Source organism: Aegilops tauschii, chromosome 1, assembly GCF_002575655.3.
Source record: "Aegilops tauschii subsp. strangulata cultivar AL8/78 chromosome 1, Aet v6.0, whole genome shotgun sequence".
Classification (NCBI taxonomy): Eukaryota; Viridiplantae; Streptophyta; class Magnoliopsida; order Poales; family Poaceae; genus Aegilops; species Aegilops tauschii.
Window position 1 is genome coordinate 372,672,686 of NC_053035.3, and position 20,301 is coordinate 372,692,986.

At 45.5% G+C, this 20,301-nt stretch overlaps 1 protein-coding gene across 1 annotated transcript; it reads left to right on the plus strand.

Moving 5' to 3' along the window:
• The first annotated feature begins 4,967 nt into the window (after positions 1–4,967).
• Positions 4,968–6,029, plus strand: LOC141032963 (uncharacterized). Its single transcript, XM_073506258.1, has one exon. It carries the CDS (start codon positions 4,968–4,970, stop codon positions 6,027–6,029), a length of 1,062 nt encoding a protein of 353 aa, XP_073362359.1.
• Positions 6,030–20,301: the final 14,272 nt, after the last annotated feature.

Below are 20,301 nucleotides of genomic sequence, written 5' to 3' on the forward strand. Positions count from 1 at the left end.
CGAGATGCAGAGGTTGGGGGTTATCCTCCTTTTGAAAATAAAAACATGCATGGTTTTATTGCAGTTCCACGAGAATGCAACATCTGCAGTTTTGCGATGCATTTATTTTTCTGGAAAACTCCATATCTTTCCATGTAAGAACTTTAATACAAGTTTCATAGACAAGTTCCTTTATTGGAATTAACTTTGTTGCTTAAGTTGCAAAGAATATGGGTCAATTTGAAGTTGCTAAATTTTGTTGTCCTAGACTTATTTCTGTCTCCAATTTTTGCCCGTTAGATATACATTTCTGACAGATTTCCCTATTTAAATTGTCTTGACACATCTTGCTGACATGTAAGGTCCACATGGCGGTAGACTAGGCACCAAACGAAGTTATATTCGCCAAAAAACCCGTCATATTTGTATGTAATATTATCCATATAAATTGCTAATGGACCTCGAGCTCCATGGAGCCTGAAATTTGAAAATTTTCAAAGTTATAATTTTCAGGTTTCAATTTTTTTAAATACACACATACCTATGGATTTATATATACTATTTGTCTGTAAAATACACAAATGCTGCGAGCTAGGCAAAACTAACAAAATCATGTATTTCTAGCACCTGTACTATTCACTATAAAAGTACATGATTTTTTTTGTACAGCTCACATGAAAATTTACTTCATAATGAAATCTTACACACATCTAGTATACACCTATAAGTACTTGTGTATATTCTCATATGTTTCTGAAACTTAGAAGGTCGATTTTTTTATTTTGGAAAAATCGGCCTTCATGGAGCCCGAGAGCCAAAAAGCCTCACTTTATACTGGCCGATCGTTGGATGCTCATATCAGGTTAGGAATGGTGCTCCAAAAAAAATCATGTTAGGAATGGAGTGTTTAGAGAGTCATTTATCTGTCTTGGTGTAACTGTCGATTTTTTGACGGATGGCTATGGTAGAGTGAGAACGTTGGCTCAATTCATGCACCAAATGCACTCGTGTTGTTTGAGCCACTGGATAAAAAACTGAGGGATATGATCAGGCTGGTAGATGGATTGTTAAAACAGTGCAGAGTAGCCCTTTTATTTTATCAAAATCAACCCGCAGTTTGCATCTCCCTCTCCTATAAATAAATTTGTTGTGTTAACTTTTTTGCTTCAAACAAAAAAGGCGTCACATATGTTAAGCGAAACGTATGATTTCGGAACCGTTTTGACTGTCTTCTTTGTTTTGATGAGATCTTTGAATCAAGATTAATATTGGGTATATTACTGAAAATAAATAATTTTCTGCTTTTTGAAACTTAACTCGAAACTTGACTGCAACATTTACATGTTTTGTAATTTGTAGTTGAGAAATGTCCGCCTCTCTTTCATACGTGTTGCCAGCATGCTTCCAGTGGATCAAATTCCAAGTAATGTTTCAGAAAAACAAAACAAAAATGAACATATTCAGCATTGATCTTATTTCAAAGATCTCGTCAAAACAAATATGAAAGTCAAAATGGATCTTAAAACGAACATATGGTTGAAATATATGAACATTTTTGTGTTTGGGCCAAAAAAATAACATACAAATTCCTTATGGGAGTGTGTGTGCTGTAGAGTGCGGATTAGTTTGTACAAAGTGGAAGGTTGACTCTGTAAGAAGGTATAGTCCAACTTTTGACCAAAATCTAGTGCATTACTTTTTCATCTAAGGGTCCAGAATCCACTGATGCATTGGGTGCACAAATTGGCTCGGTACACAAAATACATTTTCACCATGGTCACTGGCTTTAGGGTATGGAGATTGTTTTGTGAAAGGATATACACATGATACATTCTCATGGTATAGCACCCGTTGTTAAAATTGTGGTCTGCATCGATGACATCTAAAAGACGGAATGTGTGTTGAGTTCGTGGTTGATGGATGACAAATATGGTTTCCTTCTTCAGCGTCTTAGTTGTGGTGGGGACCATATCTGGAGTTCGATGGCGTGTCCGTGGTGTTTCCCCGGTCTGATTCGTTTAATGGCAATGGCTTCATCTTTGGTGAGCCACCTTGGAGATCCGCAAAGTTGCACATCAGCGATGGAGCCGTGTCGAGCTTGGGTGAGAAGGTGACCAGTCATTTTTTCCTTTGGTGGCCGTTGGCGTCAAGCTCAGAAACGTCATGTTGTCTTTTCATTTTTGTCATGTCGGTCTTTACGTGATTTGTACTTTGACCTTTACATATGAATGATACACATTTTACCATGCAAAAAAGATAAAACTGATGTTATTATGTGAAAATGTTTCGCCTTTTGTGCTTTTTTTGCATAAGTCTCATAGTCTCCCTCTTTGGTATCTTTTGACTGTAATTCCGTGTTGGGTCTGTTTCTTCAATAAAATTCGTATACAAATATAATCATACTAGTTTCATCTCATGATTCTAAATATGTTCCACACATGCTACATATATAAAAGATAGACAATTTTGGCTGAAAACGGTTTCCTAAAGATCATTATTTAGAACTGAAGGAGTGTGTCGCAGATGCATTTGACATATCCTTTTTGCAGAGAGCATTAGTGACCAGCAGGTAAGAAACAACCTGCAATATTACTGTACAAAGCTAGGTAATGGACTGAACCTGATGAATTAAAATGTATGAATATGAAACGTGTAAACATTAATATTCATGCATTTTAATGCACACAACCTGCCAATATTACTGCACAAAGTTTGGAAATGAATTGAGCCTGTTGAACTAAATCGAATCGCCGCATAAAGCCACATAGGCCCTTAGCTAAAGTAAACTGTTTAAAGCTAACATTCCTTCCCTCGCCTCCATGGCAGTGAACAAGTTTGACTAACGAACATAAATGTGCCCTGGTACTAACGGCTGTTCTTGGTCAGCGAAGCACTCTATTTACTGTCTCAACATAGTAAACTGGAGTTGGACATTGCCATGCAAGAAAGGGCTCTAACACAGCGACACCAGCCATGTGGATGCGGGTCGTCTAAATAGGCATGCCGCATGCATCTATGTCCTCTTCTTGGCCGCATCAAGCACGTAATTAGGTCACAGGCAAAGAAGATCGATCGATCTTACGACAGCGATGCCAAATTGTCGATCGCGCCTCGCGCGCGTTTCTTGTGTCATCTCCTGCCATCGCACACTCTGGATAACTGTGTAGTATGTCTCTTTCGCGCGTTTCCCGGTTTAGTCGTTGCTTGGATTGGAAGGGAACTGTTAGACGGTGGAAGAAGACGCACCGTTGGAATGTGCAACGACTAATAATGTATGCATTCCCGGTTTAGTCTCGTTGCTTGTCGGCCATGGAATGTGCAAGTAACATTCGCCGTGCATGCATCTATACTAACACTCTCAGGAAGACGGCTACTAGTGGAAACGTGGAGTTGCAGGGGCTGTGTGTGGCCTTTCCGTTCTACGCCTGCTGTCAGAAGAGGGTATGATACGTACGTAGCTCACCGGATCGGCAAGCTACACGATTAGTTGACGAGAGTTAATTGCAAAAAATAGGACGTTCAGATTCGTATCAACTTTGCTAAATTTCGCATGTTAGTACCAACTTTGGGGCGGGCCGTTGCAAATAACGGTAAAAGTCATTTTAGACGTATCGACGGCCGAACTGACAGGTCGGGCCCACCTGTCAGGTGCCACGATGGCCACTCGGCGCCTGCCCGTGCACTGACGAGGACGAGTCCGGTGCGGTCGCTATTTCCCTCGTTCTGGCCGGCCTGCCTCCTCCCGCACCGCACCATTCTTCCTCTTCTTCCTCCTCGCTCGTTTGCTCCCTCGCCGGTGCCCGCGTTCCCGAGCTCGCAGCACCGCGCCGCGCCGCCATGGTTTTCAAGGACGAAAGCAGCGACGACCAGTCGAGCCTCCCGCACATGCACTCCTCCTCCTCCTCCACCGAAGGGCTTAACCAGGTTAGTTCTCTTGAGCTAGATTTAGGGTTAGGGTTTCAGAATTTGGGGTTCTTGATTTGGGTGATTTAGCTAGGTTTTGATTTGGCCATTGTGTTTGTACGAGCTTCTGCAGGTCCCTTTCAGCCTAGAAGATCCAGATCACAAGGGGCTTGAGCTGGATCTAATGTCCCCATGTGAGAAGCACGGCAAGGCATCTGAGAGGCTTGTTACCTTTGAAGGAACAGACACAAGCAAGAGGTTTTTAGCATATGCAGAGCCGGTATGAATTGTAGGTTGATATTTTTGTTAGTTTGGCAGTGGCATATTTAACCGGAGTAGCGGTACTGCAGTAGCTTATGTAGTTTAAGATCAGTACAGTGGCATATTTAACATCAGTACAAGGGGCTGATTATTCACATTAGCTAGTCCAGTAGCGTATGTAGTTTAATGTCAGTAAACCCAAAGTTATTTTGCCTTTGAAGGATCAGCCAATGTTGGCTTGACACTATGTAGTGGATATGCTCTTATAGTTGAATTCAGAGTTATTTTGCTACTCAGCTACAAAGCAAAAAAAATAGTTCAATGGTAGTTTTATTTTGTAGTGTATATGCTCTTGTTTTGGTGCTAGATATTTTGCTTGACACCATGGAGTGCATATGCTTTTGCAGTTGGAGTTGATTACCAACAGAGTGTTAGACTTCGTATTGTAGCCCTACTGTGTAAACCATACCTTATTGGTATTGTACTTGTATGTCATCATTATATATATGTGATAGGCCACCCCTTTGCGGGTTGAGCCAGTTCCCCCAAAACCTACGTTTTACATGGTATCGAGTTTAACCTAGGTCCTCCACCTTCACCCCACCCGCCGCCGCCGCCGCACCAAAACCCTAAACCCTAGGGCTACCGCCGCCGGCGCCATGACCGCTTCCGCTTCGGGCGCCGCCAGCTCCGGGTCTATCCCCGCGTCGCTTGCCGCCCTCCTCAACCTCCCACCTCGCCCCCTGGCTCCGTCAGTGCCTTAGTTCTTTGGCACCATCGCCGTCGGCTCCCTGTTTTCAGCGCCGATCCCACCGTCACCGCCCATGACGGCCTCAGCACCAGTCGCGCCGCCGCCGCCCGCGATGGCCTCCTCTGGATCCTCCTCGACACTCATCGTCATCCCGGCGACCTCGGGGGAGACGCTGCCCGCGGAGCCACCAGCGGCCTCGCTCATGGCACCACCTGCGGCATCGGTCGCGGTCGTCGATCCTGTCGCGGCTCCGCCGCCAATCGTCCCTGTTGCTGGCGCAATCACGCCCACCGGGCCGTTCCACTTCGACAACTTGATCGCCATCCGACTCACGCCGGACAACTACTTGTTCTGGCGCGCCAAAGTCCTACCGCTGCTACGCAGCCGGTCTCTCCTCGGGTTTGTTGATGGTTCGCTACCGTGTCCTCCGCAGGTCATCCCTACCGTCCACGGCCCGACCATCAACCCGGAACACCGTATGTGGGTGCAACAGGACCAGGCGATCCTCTCTGCCATCCAGGGTTCCCTCGGCAACGGGGTCGCTGGCCTTTGTCTCTTCGCCGCCACCTCCATGGACGCATGGACGACCCTGGAGCACGCCTTTGCCCAGGTCTCTACCTCCCGCTCGACGGCCCTTCGCAGCGAACTCGCCGACATCAAGAAGCTGGACACCTCCACTACGACCTACTTCAACAAGATGAAGGTGCTCGCGGACACGCTCACCTCTATTGGTCGGCCGCTTAGCGACGAGGAGTTCGCCGGCTTCGTCCTCAAAGGCCTTGACGCCGACTACGACAATCTCGCCGAGGCCGTCCACAACGCCAAGCCAGCGATGCCTCCTCACGATCTCTACTCACGCCTCCTCTTCACCGAGCAACGCGTCGAGGCTCGTCGCTCCTCCGCCACCATCACCGCCCAGCCGGCGGCCTTCTGGGCCTCTCATGGCCAGCGCCCACCTGCCCCGTCACCTGGCAAGGCAGCCCCGCCCCCTGCATCGACCCTGGGTGGGGCCCCTAACACTAGGGTGGTGTGCCAGCTATGTGGTCGTGAACGCCATGTCACCTCCAAGTGTCACCGCCGCTTTCAGAGGAGCTTCCTTGGCATCGGCAATGACGGCAAGGGCAACGAGCGCTAGTTTGCCATGGCAGGCTTTGGTCCTCCTGCCGCCGCCCCGGCTGCCCACATCGCTGCCGCCCCGTCTGCCCACATCGCCGCCAAGGGCAAGGACCCGCACGTCGAGCAGGGATACACACCATCCTACCCTGTTGATCCAGCCTGGTACATGGACACCGGCGCCACGGATCACATGACGAACGAGCTCAACAAACTCTCCACCTACCAGCCCTACTACGGGCATGATCAGGTTCACATCGCCAATGGTGTAGGTATGCCCATCTCTCATATTGGCCAAGCATCTCTTTTAACTAGTCATCCCTCTAGGCAGCTCCATCTTCGTAATGTTTTACGGGTACCCTCGGTAACTCGTAATCTTTTATCTGCCCCTAAGCTCACCCTTGATAATCATGTCCTATGTGAATTTCACCTTTTTAATCTTTTTGTTAAGGTTCGAGCAACCCGGGACGTTCTGCTTAGTGGCCGGTTGAGCCAAGGCTTGTACCGTTTGGAGGATCCATCCGCCCCGTGCGTCTTCAGCGGTGTTCGTGTGCCGCCTTCCCAGTGGCACTCTCGCTTTGGTCACCCCGCCATACCCATCGTTTGCCACATAATCCACCGTCATGAGATGCCATTAGTGTCTAGCAATAAATAGATGTCCGTGTGTGATGCCTGTCAGCAAGGCAAGAGTCATCAGCTACCTTTTGTTTCATCTACTAGAGAAGTAAAGAACCCTCTTGAAATTGTGTTTTCTGATGTGTGGGGTCCGGCACAAACATCTGTTAGTGGTCACAACTATTATGTCAGTTTTGTTGATGCCTATAGTCGCTTCACTTGGCTTTATCTTCTTAAGCGCAAATCTGATGTGTTTGATATATTCATACAGTTTCAATTGCATGTTGAACGTCTACTCAAGCATAAAATTATCCATGTTCAATCAGATTGGGGGGGCGAATATCGCAACCTCAACACCTTCTTTAATAAGCTTGGGATCTCTCATCGTTTATCATGCCCGCATACACATCAGCAGAATGGCGCTGTTGAGCGCAAACATCGCCATATAGTTGAGACCGTCCTCACACTTCTTGCTCATGCTTCTGTACCCTTTCATTTTTGGAGTGATGCTTTTGCTACCGCGTGTTTTCTCATTAACAGATTACCTACGCGTGTTCTTAATATGAAAACTCTAATTAAGCTTCTCTTAGGTGAAACTCCTGACTATACCTTTTTTAAGGTGTTCGGGTGTGCCTGCTGGCCTCATCTTCGTCCTTATAATGATCGCAAACTTGAGTTTCGCTCCAAAAAGTGTGTGTTCTTAGGGTATAGTTCTCTCCATAAAGGCTACAAGTGTCTCCATGTCCCAACCAATCGAGTCTACATATCTCGGGATGTTGTTTTTGATGAGACTGTCTTCCCCTTTTCCGCCATGCCTCAGTCATCCACCACAACACCTTCTATGAGTTCATCTCCTCTTATGCCTGGCCAATTTGAAGATGTTGCATATTCGCCTGTGTTGTTACCTAATCATGGTGCAGGAATTGGACGTGGAGCTCGCCTGGAACTCCTCCCTGACGGACCCGCTACGTCGCCTGTGGTGCACGTCGATCGGCCGGTGAATGCACCGCCTCCCGCCCTCGACCCCGCACCAGGCGCCCCATCTCCAACCGCGCCTGGGCCGGAGCTCATGCTGGCTACTGCGACCGGGCCAGAGCCTGCGACGGCCTCCTCTGAGCAGTCTCCGTCGCCACCTCCTCGTCCGGACTCCCCTCCATCGTCGCCCTCGCCATCCGCGCGGGCGTCCTTGGTGCCTACTTCGCCCGGGTCTGCAGTGGCTCACACGCCGCCGGGGCCTACGTCGCCTGGCCTGCTGTCGCCTGGTCCGCCGTCGCCCGGCCCGACGTCACCCGGTCGTTCTTCGCCGGAGTCCCCTGGACCAGCCTCACCTGCTCCGGACACCCCGCCGGCCCCGGTGTTTCTTCCCCCGCGACGTCCACACACTCGCAGCCGCAGTGGCATTGTTCGTCCCAAGGAGCGCACCGATGGCACGGTCACCTATCTTGCTGCTTGCCTGGCTCATGTTGTGGATGATCCAACCGCCGAACCACGCAGTTATCAAGCCGCTATGAGTATTCCACACTGGAGGGCTACTATGGAACAAGAATATCATGCTCTTATGAAGCATAAGACCTGGACACTTGTTCCCCCTCCGTCTCGCGTCAACATCATTGATTCGAAGTGGGTGTTCAAGGTGAAGAAACATGCAGATGGTTCCATTGAGCGCTACAAAGCGCGCCTCGTGGCTAAGGGCTTTAAACAGCATCAGGGCCTGGACTATGAGGATACATTCAGCCCAGTTGTCAAGCCTACCACTATTCGACTTCTTCTGTCTCTGGCAGTTTCTCGTGGATGGTCTCTCCGCCAGCTTGATGTGCAGAACGCTTTTCTTCATGGATTGCTTGAAGAAGAGGTACATGCGACAGCCACCTGGATTTGTTGATCACACTCGGCCTCATCATCTCTGTCATCTGACGAAGGCCATATATGGACTGAAGCAGGCTCCCCGTGCCTGGCATGCTCGCCTGGCTTCAGCTCTACGCACTCATGGGTTCATTCCTTCGACGGCTGATACTTCACTGTTCTTGTTTCAGCGACCGAGTGTGACCATGTACCTCCTTGTGTATGTGGATGATATTGTCCTGGTGAGCTCATCTCCGACGGCTGCTGATGCTCTTGTGACTGCACTTGGTCATGATTTTGCAGTCAAGGATTTGGGACAGCTTCATTTCTTTCTGGGTATTGAGGTCACTCATCAGTCTCGTGGCAGTTTGGCTCTCACCCAGAAGAAGTACTCTCTTGATCTCTTGCGCCGTGCTGGTATGCTCAAGTGCAAGCCATCGCCTATGCCCATGTCCTCCACTAACACCCTTTCTGCTGCTGATGGTGCTCTTCTCTCTCCTGAGGATGCTACTGAGTACAGGAGTATTGTTGGTGGCCTGCAGTATCTGACGATCACGCGTCCTGATCTCTCCTTTGCGGTTAACAGGGTGTGCCAGTATCTTCATGCTTACACTGGTCTGCTGTGAAGCGCATACTGCGTTATGTGCGTCTCACTGTCTCCTTTGGTCTTCACCTGCGCCCCAGTTCCTCCGGAGTTCTTTCTGCATTCTCTGATGCTAATGGCTGGGTGTCCAGATGACAGGCGATCCACGGGGGGACATGTTGTGTTCTTGGGTCCTAATCTGATCGCCTGGAGTGCACGCAAGCAAGCCACTGTTTCCCGCAGCAGCACAGAAGCTGAGTACAAGTCGGTTGCCAATGCAACTGCTGAACTTATATGGATTGAGTCCCTACTTCGAGAGCTAGGAGTTGCTCAGCCACATCCTTCGGTCCTTTGGTGTGACAACATCGGTGCTACGTTTCTGTTGTCAAACCCGGTGTTCCATGCACGGACTAAACACATTGAGATTGACTATCATCTTGTGAGGGAATGTGTTGCACAGAAGCTACTACAAGTTAGGTTTATCTCTTCAAAAGATCAACTTGCGGACATCTTCACCAAGCCTCTACCTTCTCCCATGTTTGAGGTCTGTAGGCGCAATCTCAACCTCCTAGATACTTCAGGAGTGAGTTGAGATTGAGGGAGGGTGTTAGACTTCGTATTGTAGCCCTACTGTGTAAACCATACCTTATTGGTATTGGACTTGTATGTCATCATTATATATATGTGATAGGCCACCCCTTTGAGGGTTGAGCCAGTTCCCCCAAAACCTACATTTTACACAGAGTGTTGAATGATGTCTACTACACAACCTTCTTCTTGTAGACGTTGTTGGGCCTCCAAGTGCAGAGGTTTGGAGGACAGTAGCAAATTTCCCTCAAGTGGATGACCTAAGGTTTATCAATCCGTGGGAGGCGTAGGATGAAGATGGTCTCTCTCAAATAACCCTGCAACCAAATAATAAAGAGTCTCTTGTGTCCCCAGCACACCCAATACAATGGTAAATTGTATAGGTGCACTAGTTCGGCGAAGAGATGGTGATACAAGTGCAATATGGATGGTAGATATAGGTTTTTGTAATCTGAAATTATAAAAACAGCAAGGTAACAAGTAATAAAAGTGAGCAAAAACGGTATTGCAATGCTAGGAAACAAGGCCTAGGGTTCATACTTTCACTAGTGCAAGTTCTCTCAACAATAATAACGTAATTGGATCATATAACAATCCCTCAAGGTGCAACAAAGTGTCACTCCAAAGTCACTAATAGCGAAGAACAAACGAAGAGATTATTGTAGGGTACGAAACCACCTCAAAGTTATTCTTTCTGATCGATCTATTCAAGAGTCCGTAGTAAAATAACACGAAGCTATTCTTTCCGTTCGATCTATCCTAGAGTTCGTACTAGAATAACACCTTAAGACACAAATCAACAAAAACCCTAATGTCACCTCAGGTATCCGTGGGTATGATTATACGATATGCATCACACAATCTCAGATTCATCTATTCAACCAACACAAAGAACTTCAAAGAGTGCCCCAAAGTTTCTACCGAAGAGTCCAGACGAAAATGTGTGCCAACCCCTATGCATAAGTTCACAAGGTCACTGCACCCGCAAGTTGATCACCAAAACATACATCAAGTAGATCACGTGAATATCCCATTGTCACCACAGATAAGCACATGCAAGACATACATCAAGTGTTCTCAAATCCTTAAAGACTCAATCCGATAAGATAACTTCAAAGGGATAACTCAATCCATTACAAGAGAGTAGAGGGGGGAGAAACATCATAAGATCCAACTATAATAGCAAAGCTCGCGATACATCAAGATCGTGCCGAATCAAGAACACGAGAGAGAGAGAGAGAGAGAGATCAAACACATAGCTACTGGTACATACCCTCAGCCCCGGGGGTGAACTACTCCCTCCTCGTCATGGAGAGCGCCGGGATGATGAAGATGGCCACCGGTGATGGGTCCCCCCTCCGGCAGGGTGCCGAAACAGGGTCCCAATTGGTTTTTGGTGGCTACAGAGGCTTGCGGCGGCGGAACTCCCGATCTAGGTTTCTTTCTGGGGGTTTGTGTATTTATAGGAATTTTTGGCGTCGGTCTCACGCCAGGGGGGGTCTCCGAGTCATCCACGAGATAGGGGGGCGACCCCAGGGGGTAGGGCGCTCCCTCCACCCTCGTGGTTGGCTCAGGACTCTTCTGGCCCAACTCTTTTACTCCGGGGGCTTCTTTTGGTCCATAATCATAAAAAATTGGCACGTCAATTGGACTCCGTTTGGTATTCCTTTTCTGTAAAACTCAAAAACAAGGAAAAAACAGAAACTGGCACTGGGCTCTAGGTTAATAGGTTAGTCCCAAAAATCATATAAAACAGCATATAAATGCATATAAAACATCCAAGATGGATAATATAATAGCATGGAACAATCAAAAATTATAGATACGTTGGAGACATATCATTGAATGATGAACAATTTAGCTTCAGTAGTTTGTAGTGCATATGTTGTTGCAGTTGGAGCTTCCTCTTGCTTTGTAGCTGAGTAGCAAAATCTTTAGCTAAATGTGATGTAATTTTGGTTTGCACATGCTGCTATTTTGGTTTGCACTATGGTTTAAACTAATTGATGCATTTCTTATTACCAATGTATCTAGGTTACTATTAATTTACAGTGCTCTTGCTCTCATTCTGTATTTACCTGGGGTATGAACTCTATTGCTCTTCTTGATCCTTTTGCAGGAAGGTCATAATTGTGGATTTGTTGAATGGGTTGATCATCAGTGGCCCTAAACAATGCAGAATGCATTGTTGAAGCTCCGGGCAATGGTTCAAGATAGCAAGAGTGCTAGGGTGAATGATAATCTTGAAAGTGCTTTAACTATTCACCATCTGGCAGAAGAGATGAACAAGCTGGAGGCCAACTATGACAAGTTAGTCCAAGATGTGCATGAACTTATGAACTTCCAGGAGGATAGGGTGGTGGATTTCAGATATCTGCAGTCTAACCTTACATATCGGCAGCAATGCAGAAGTAAACTGGTGGCTGATATGAAGGCAGAGATGGCAAAGAAAGATGCAGAGACCCAAAAGCTTAATCAAAAGTATGGACTGCTGGTTAACCTGACAAGAGCTCAAGCAACAGTCATCCAGAACTTGAAGTTGAAGAATATGAAAGACACGCACTTGTTGAGTGAAGCTAGTATGAATTTGGAGTTGAAGAATGCAGAGCTCACAAAGTCTGAGGAGAAGCTCACCCAAGAGAAGCTAGAGTTGAAGCTTCAGGTTGCTGATCTGCTTAAGGGAAAGGAAAAGCATAGTGAAGAGAAGGGCCAGCTAGAGCTTCAGATTGTTGAGCTCATGAAGGGAGAGGAGAAGCTCAAGGAGAAGATCAAGGGGATCCAGCCCATCTTAGAGAACTAAACAAGATGAATATGAGATTAGTGGGCATTGATGACCATTTGGGAATGATGGTTGTGTAATGACCTAGTAACTTTGAATTATGGTTGTGTAGTGTATGGTTGTACTAATTGTGAACTATGGTTGTGTATGTATCTAGTACTTATGCTATTCATCCTTTTGTGAGAAAAGGATGAACTATGCATTTGAACTCCACTATGTATTGTGAACAATGGTTGCGCCTATAATCTGTTGAACTCCAGTAAGTATTGTGTGCTATGATTGCTAGACTAAAAATAATGATACATCGTGCATTGCAAGATGGATCAGATATAGTAGATGCTTATGTTATATTGCCACAATATTATGTGCCATGATTGGAAGATGCCTCAATATTAGATGCTTATGTTATAGCATGCATTGGAATACTAGGTTAGCTTAGTTCCGTCGACCTCGAGCCACCCTATACCCTAAATAGTAGGTTTAGGTGGTTCCGTCGACCCCGAGCCACCCTAAATCTAAATGGTAGGTTTACGTGGTTCCGTCAACCCCGAGCCACCCTAAACCCTAAATGGTTGGTTTAGGTGATTCCGTCGACCCTGAGCCACCCTATACCCTAACTGGTAGGTTTAGTTGGTTCCGTCGACCCCGAGCCACCCTAGACCTAAATGGTAGGTTTAGGTGGTTCCGTCGACCCGGAGCCACCCTAAACCCTAAATGGTTGGTTTAGGTGATTCCGTTGACCCCGAGCCACCCTAAACCTAAATGGTAGGTTTAGGTGGTTCTGTCGACCCCGAGCCACCCTAAACCTAAATGGTAGGTTTAGGTGGTTTCGTCGACCCCGAGCCACCCTAAACCCTAAATGGTTGGTTTAGGTGACTCCGTTGACCCCGAGCCACCCTAAACCCTAGATGGTAGGTTTAGGTGGTTACGTCGACCCCGAGGCACCCTAAACCTAAATGGTAGGTTTAGGTGGTTCCATAGACCCCGAGCCACCCTAAACCCTAAATGGTAGGTTTAGGTGCTTCTGTCGACCCCGAGCCACCCTAAACCCTAGATGGTAGGTTTAGGTTGTTTCGTCGACCTCGAGCCACCCTGAACCTAAATGGTAGGTTTAGGTGGTTCCGCCGACCCCGAGCCACCCTAAATCCTAAATGGTTGGTTTAGGTGATTCTGTCGACCCCGAGCCACCCTAAACCCTAGATGGTTGGTTTAGGTGGTTCCATCGACCCCGAGCCATCCTAAACCTAAATGTAGGTATAGGTGGCTCTGTCGACCCTGAGCCACCCTAAATCCTAAATGGTTGGTTTAGGTGATTCCGTCGACCCCGAGCCACCCTAAACCCTAGATGGTAGGTTTAGGTGGTTCCGTCGACCCCAAGCCACCCTAAACCTAAATGGTAGGTTTAGGTGGTTCTGTCGTCCCCGAGCCACCCTAAACATAATCATCAATATATGATCATGAATATATCCTTTAACATGACCATCAATACATCAACATAATCATCAATACATCCTTTGACATGACCATCAATACATCAACATAATCATCAATATATCCTTTAACATGAACCTGAATATATCAACATATCCTTGGACAAATAACAACATGTCCTTTAACATGATCATCAATATATCAACATATCCATCCATATATGCATCCACATAACAAAAGAAAACAAGAAAGGCATCAAATCATGTTCACAACCATCAACCAGCATAATAGCACATTGTAGCATAACAACATAAATCCATGAACATCACCATCAAGTTCAGTCATTCTAGCATCAGTTTGTAGCATAACAGCACATTGTAGCATGAACCAAAATAACAACAAACTTTAGTATCGGTTCAACATTACATGGCAGATCTCCAAGCACCACTAGAAGCGAAGTAGGCCATCCATCCAGTGTGTGTACCATCAGTCGGAATAGCACCAGAAGTGGAGGTAGCAGATTGCCTGGGGGCAGGGAATGGCCTTGGAGCACCTCTGCCAGCTCCTCCTCTGCCAGCACCTCTGCCAGCTCCTCCTTTGCCAGCTCCACCTCTGCCAGCACCTCCTGTGCCAGCTCCTCCTCTTCCAGATGGTGGTGGTGTAGGAGTAGGAGCAGCAGCTCTTGGCTGTGTTGTTGGTGGTGTAGGAGCAGTAGTAGCAGCTCTTGCCTGTCTTGATGGTGGTGTAGGAGCAGGACCAGCAGCTCTTGGTTGTGAGTTGCTTGGAGTAGCCTTGCATACACAGGGAAAATAGTTAATAATACTTGAAGGAAAGAAATTTACAAGAAAGGAAAAAGTAGTATACTTCAAGGGGAAACATTATTACCACATGTTTGTTCTTCCTCAAAGCTAGCTCAGGCTTCAACTGTTTAAGACAGCTTGTGTACCTATGCCCTTGGAGACCACAATTGCCACATGTAATAGTCCCCATTCTTGATGTATCCTTTGGCTTTGGTACTTCAAATTTTCCCTTGATCCTGTTTTCTTTCTTTCTTCCTCTCTTCACTTTAAATGCAGGTGGTTCTATGTCTAGACCAGGGGCCCTTGTCCAGTCATGCTCACCAAGTACAGGAATGATCATTGGTTCATAAGCTGCCACATAAAATGGTTTCTTGAAGTATTTGCTAACATAATCCTCTGGAAACCTTTTAGACTTGTTTATTGCAGAGATGACATGGTTGCATGGGATGCCACTAAGGTCCCACTTCCTGCATCCACAAGTCTCAAGTTCCAAGTTCACAGCATGTGTTTGCTGCCCACTTGTAACTTGCCATGATCACGCCAGCTTGTATGGGCTTGCAATATTTGGCCATCTCTTTCTCCACCTCTAGCTTCTCATTGCAATGAGGTGTTATCTCTCATCTTGATGCCTTTCCACTCTCTCTGTTCCTATGCCACCTCATCATCTGCTTATGTTTTATCCCATCAAACATTGTCCTTATAGGTTTTCTCCTAACATCTAGAATGTACTTGTTAAACACCTCAGAAAAGTTGTTAACTACCAAGTCAGTCTTACTGTTTGTGTCAAATGCATGCCTTGCCCATGTTTTTTTTGGTATTGCACTAAGCCACTTCCATGCTTCCTCACTTTCAGCTCTGATATCATTCATTGCAATATTAAATTTGTGTTCATTGTAGGCATAGCTAGCATTATCCATGCACTTCTTAAGATCTTCCCTCCCTAAACCCAGCATTTTGGAAATTTGCATATAAATGTCTAAGGCAGAATCTTTGGTTGCAGTTTGGAAACACAACATTCACTACATTTAGTAACCCCTGGTACAGACAATTCAACAAATTGAAGTGTTGCAAGCCAATGTAAACACTATAGCTAGCACAAAGATAACAAATTGAAGTGTTGCAAGCCAATGTGAAGACTTGTGCAAAACAAAATGAAATATGCAAAGACATACCTTTTGTCTATCTGACATTATAGTATATGGTCCAAACCATCCCACTTCTCCCCCTAGGCAAATTTTGAGTTGGTGTAGAAACCAGCACCAACTAGGTGTGTCCTCCTGTCCAACAATGCCAAATGCCAGGGGATATATATTGTTGTTGCCATCTCTACCAGTGGCAAGGAGTTGAACACTAATAGTGAGCTTAATAAAGCATCAATCAACACCTACATTATCAACATATCAAACAATTAAATACTTTGAAATGAGACACAATATGCAATTAGTGCACAAGGTTCAGAGACTAACCAATGAATGGTCTGCACCCCTTGAGAAACCCCTCCCTTGCTCCATTGATGCAGTAGAACATGGCATGGAATCTGGGTCCTGGGTGGGGAATCTTTTCAGTAGGTGTTGGAGTAACAGTAGTGACTAATACTCTACTCCCAGGGTTTGTATCCATGATTGTCTGAGCATAGTATCTAAGCCTAGGATATTGCTTCTTGTGATCTCCTAACACAGCTTCAATAGTTATGCTCTTTGCCCTATATGCCATAGTCTTGGGCACATCTACACCATATTTTTTCATGCAGGCATGAATCATAGTCTAAATGCCAATAGTTGGATCAGATCTAAAGAGGTGCTCATATTCCTATGACAACCACTTAGCACTCACCCTGGTGGTCTCTGTACTTGTAGGGCAAGTGTGCTCTAGTATCATCTTCTTAATTACAAATGTTTTCTCTCCTTTTATAACTGTTGCCACCATAAATAACTGTCACTGTTTATCTCTACACTGAACAATTATTCTCTGATCTGAATTCCTGTGATACTTGAAATTTCTGCTCTGAGTGATGTGTAAATTCAACAAAGCATCTCTGAATTGATGTCGATCCCTAAAACACAATTGTAGGCACAATTGCTGGTGTGGTTGCTCTATTTTTCTCATTGTACCATTTCCTAGCAGGCCTCTTCTTTGCCCTACTCTTCCTTTTCTTTGGTAGGACAAATGAAAGTGGCTCATAACCATCATCATCACTCTCCTTCAGCAAACCCTTCTCTTATTCATTTGATGAAGGTTTGAAATCTGGTTCCACCTCTGGTAACACACTTGAGTGTGACCTTGTTGTTGGTCCTCTCCTAACTGGCAGCTTCTGTTTCTTCTTTGTAGGTACAACTGTAGTGTTATCTTCCTCCAGATCAAATAATTCCTCAACTTCAGTGTCACCCTCATAATGCAGCACTTCTTCCTCCTCTGACTGTTCATCATCTGTTTCTTCCTCTTCTACCTCTTCCTCTCTCTGTCTCTTGCCCTCTTCCATCTCTAGATCTTCATCATCAGAGGCAATTTGACCTTCATCATCAGAGGCAGAAGCATCACAGTCCTCGTATGCCTCATATCCTTGGTATCCCTCTTCTTCTTCTTCTTCCAAAACATCTTTCAACTTAGCATTTACATTCCTGCTTTCTTGTCTGCAAATAGTAGGAGCATGAGCTGTAGTAGAGCTACTACACTGACTTTCAAACACTACTCCTTCCTGATCAACAGCGAAGATAGCAGGCTCACTCAGATCAAGCACAACAGGCTCTTGATACACAAAATGGGACAAATATTGCTTATGACATTGTTGCCTCTCAAAGTCACTAACAGGGGGTGGACAAGCCCTAACTAGCAAATTAAGCACCAAAGTTTCCTTATTCTGCCTCTTTATCATCTGTAATTCAGCATTACTATCTACCAGCTCCAGACCTTTCTCTCCTAAACTTGGATTCTCAATGTGATAAAGACAATCATATACACTAAATCCTTGTGTTTCCCTTAGTTCAACTAAATTCAGATAAGTAACATCTGAATTGCACAGCTTCCTCTCCAATGGTTCTTGAGCATTAGAATGCATCCTAACTTCCCAAATGTCTTCATTGAAACTACAAAACAAAGGAAATTTCAAATATTCAGTAACCTAACTCTAAATTTTCTCTTAACAAAAAACTAAAGACTTTAAAGTAAATTTGCAGTAACCTAACTCATAATTTTAGTTAACATAACATAACACAGAACTATATAGTTTACAATTTTATGTTAACATGGATACTACAAAAGAAAGGAAATTTCAAATAAGTTTAATATTACAATTAAGAGAACAAGAATCAATATAGTTTCCTCTTTCAGTTAACAGTAAGATAAATCAATTAAAGTAACTCAAGCTAATTTTGGACCTGCCAAATTAAAGTAACACTTGGAACCCTAGCCAAATATTAAATTGCCTAATTAAATAAACATCTCAACTTATTTGAGAGCAAGGAGTGAGCTACCCTAGCAAATTTGAGAGTGCAATAGAAAATTTAAGTCAAACAAGGAAAAAAAATCTACTGCTAGGGATATGAAGCAGAGGATATGAAAAAAAAATCTACTGCTAGGGATATGAAGCAGAGGATAAACAAAGGAAAAAATCTACTTCTAGGGATATGAAACAGAGCATGAAAATAATCTGTTACTGCTAGGGGAGTGATGGGGTTATAAGGCAGAGGATGAACTACCCTAGCATATTTGAGGCCAGGATACTTTAATTGGACTAAAGTTTGTTCAAAAGAACATGATGAACCCTAACCCTAATCCCCAATTGCAGAAATCAGAGGAGGATGAGGGCAACCTAGGATACTTACATCATGCCGCTGATTCCATCGTCCATTGATGGCTGCTGCTAGGGTTCGCCACCCAAAGTTGCGCCATGCACAACCGCTGCTCCATGGACAGCAATGCCTCCTGAAGATCGTCGCCGTCGGTGGAGTAAGCAGAGCTGGAGTGTCACCGCTGCCGCTGTCGTCGCCATACATTCCGCCATCCGGGCCTCTACGTAAGCACGGGAGGTCTCCGCCGCTGTCTACGCCCTCGACGCCGCCTGCTGGAGTCGCCGACGCCATAGCCCTCGGGCGACCTAGGGTTTGACGGAAGAGATGGGGGTCCGGGAGGCCGAAGCGGTTCGACCAGAACGGGGTTAAGAGCGACCGAGCCGCACTCGTCCTCGTCAGCGCGGGGGCACGCACCGATTGGCCATCGTGGCACCTGACAGGTGGGCCCGACTGGTCAGTTCGACCGTCAATATGTATAAAAACGACTTTTAGCGTTATTTACAATGGCCCGCCCCAAAGTTGGTATTGACATGCAAAAATTAGCAAAGTTGGTACGAATCTGCACGTCCTGCCCCAGTTGTGGTACATTTTTGCAATTAACTCAGTTGACGACGACCATGGCCACATCGTTGCACACGCTCAAAGTGCCGAAATGGATGGAATGTCGGAGCAGCACGTTTGGCTCGTGTTCGTGCTTGTCACGTGACTATGTATGTACAGCAACCGACCGGCGGTTCTGCGTTTGAACGACAGATATGGGAATCACACTTTAAAACCACTTCCCAGAAAACAATGTTCAGACTGAAAAAATGGAGTCTGCTGAGGCATGAATTGAATGATTTGGCTATCGAAATTAGATGGAGATCCCAACAATCTAGGTTTACATATGGTAAATACTATTGTCAGGACAAGAAACGCCCGCCGCGTCATGCACATGATGTGTGTCCCTAACTGGGCTGTCTGCAATATGGCTTTTGTTACAAGACACGCGAGCACAACACAAAGTATGTTGCTGACCGTTGAAGACGAGGCGTGCAACAACCCTATCTCTACATCTGTTTGCAACATGGGCCTTGTTGCAAAACACACAAACACATGAGCTCCATTGGGAAAATGCTTTGCACGGACCGCAATATGGCTCATGTTGCAAAATCCCGAGCACAACACGAGTCATGTTACAAATAGCTAACGACCGGACGACCGTCGTGTAGAAAAAAAGTGAACTATTGGGGAATTGCAACAAGGCTCGTGTTGCAAAGCGTGGAGCGCAACATGAGGCTTGTTGCAAAGGCTCAACGGTCATGTAGAAAAACAAACTGCCCAGGGGATTGCAACAAGGCTCGTGTTGCAAAGCATTGAGCGCAACACGAGGCTTCTTGCAATGGTTTAATGGCTCACGAGAAAGGATAGAATGGCTGTCTGTGGATCCATCGAACGGCTGCCCTTGAGATCAATCTTTTAGATTATCATCTGGCGGACGCTATTCAATTTTTTTGGGCGCACATAGTACTCTCTCCTGTCCTTTTTACTTCGTATATAAGATTTGTTTAAAGTTAAACTTCATAAAGTTTAAGCATATTTATATGACTAAAATCAACATCTACAATATTGAAGTTATACAATATGAAAATTAAATTCATGACGCATCTAAAAAATACCGTGGAAAGTCAAGCGCGCCTTATATTTTAGAAAGGAGGGAGTAGTTATTTTGGACTGCGCCCTCTATATATACTCTGAGACAAGAGGGGTTGTGGTAATTGCCTCATATTACTAACTATCTCACAATCTTGACACTATGAAGGAGGGCAGCATGGTGTACACAATTGCTCTTTTGTTCATCAGATGCTTAGTCATGGTTGGACAATTAA

Coding starts and splice junctions, on each gene's coding strand:
- LOC141032963 (XM_073506258.1), top strand. CDS start 4,968: ATGACGGCCTCAGCACCAGTCGCGCCGCCGCCGCCCGCGATGGCCTCC.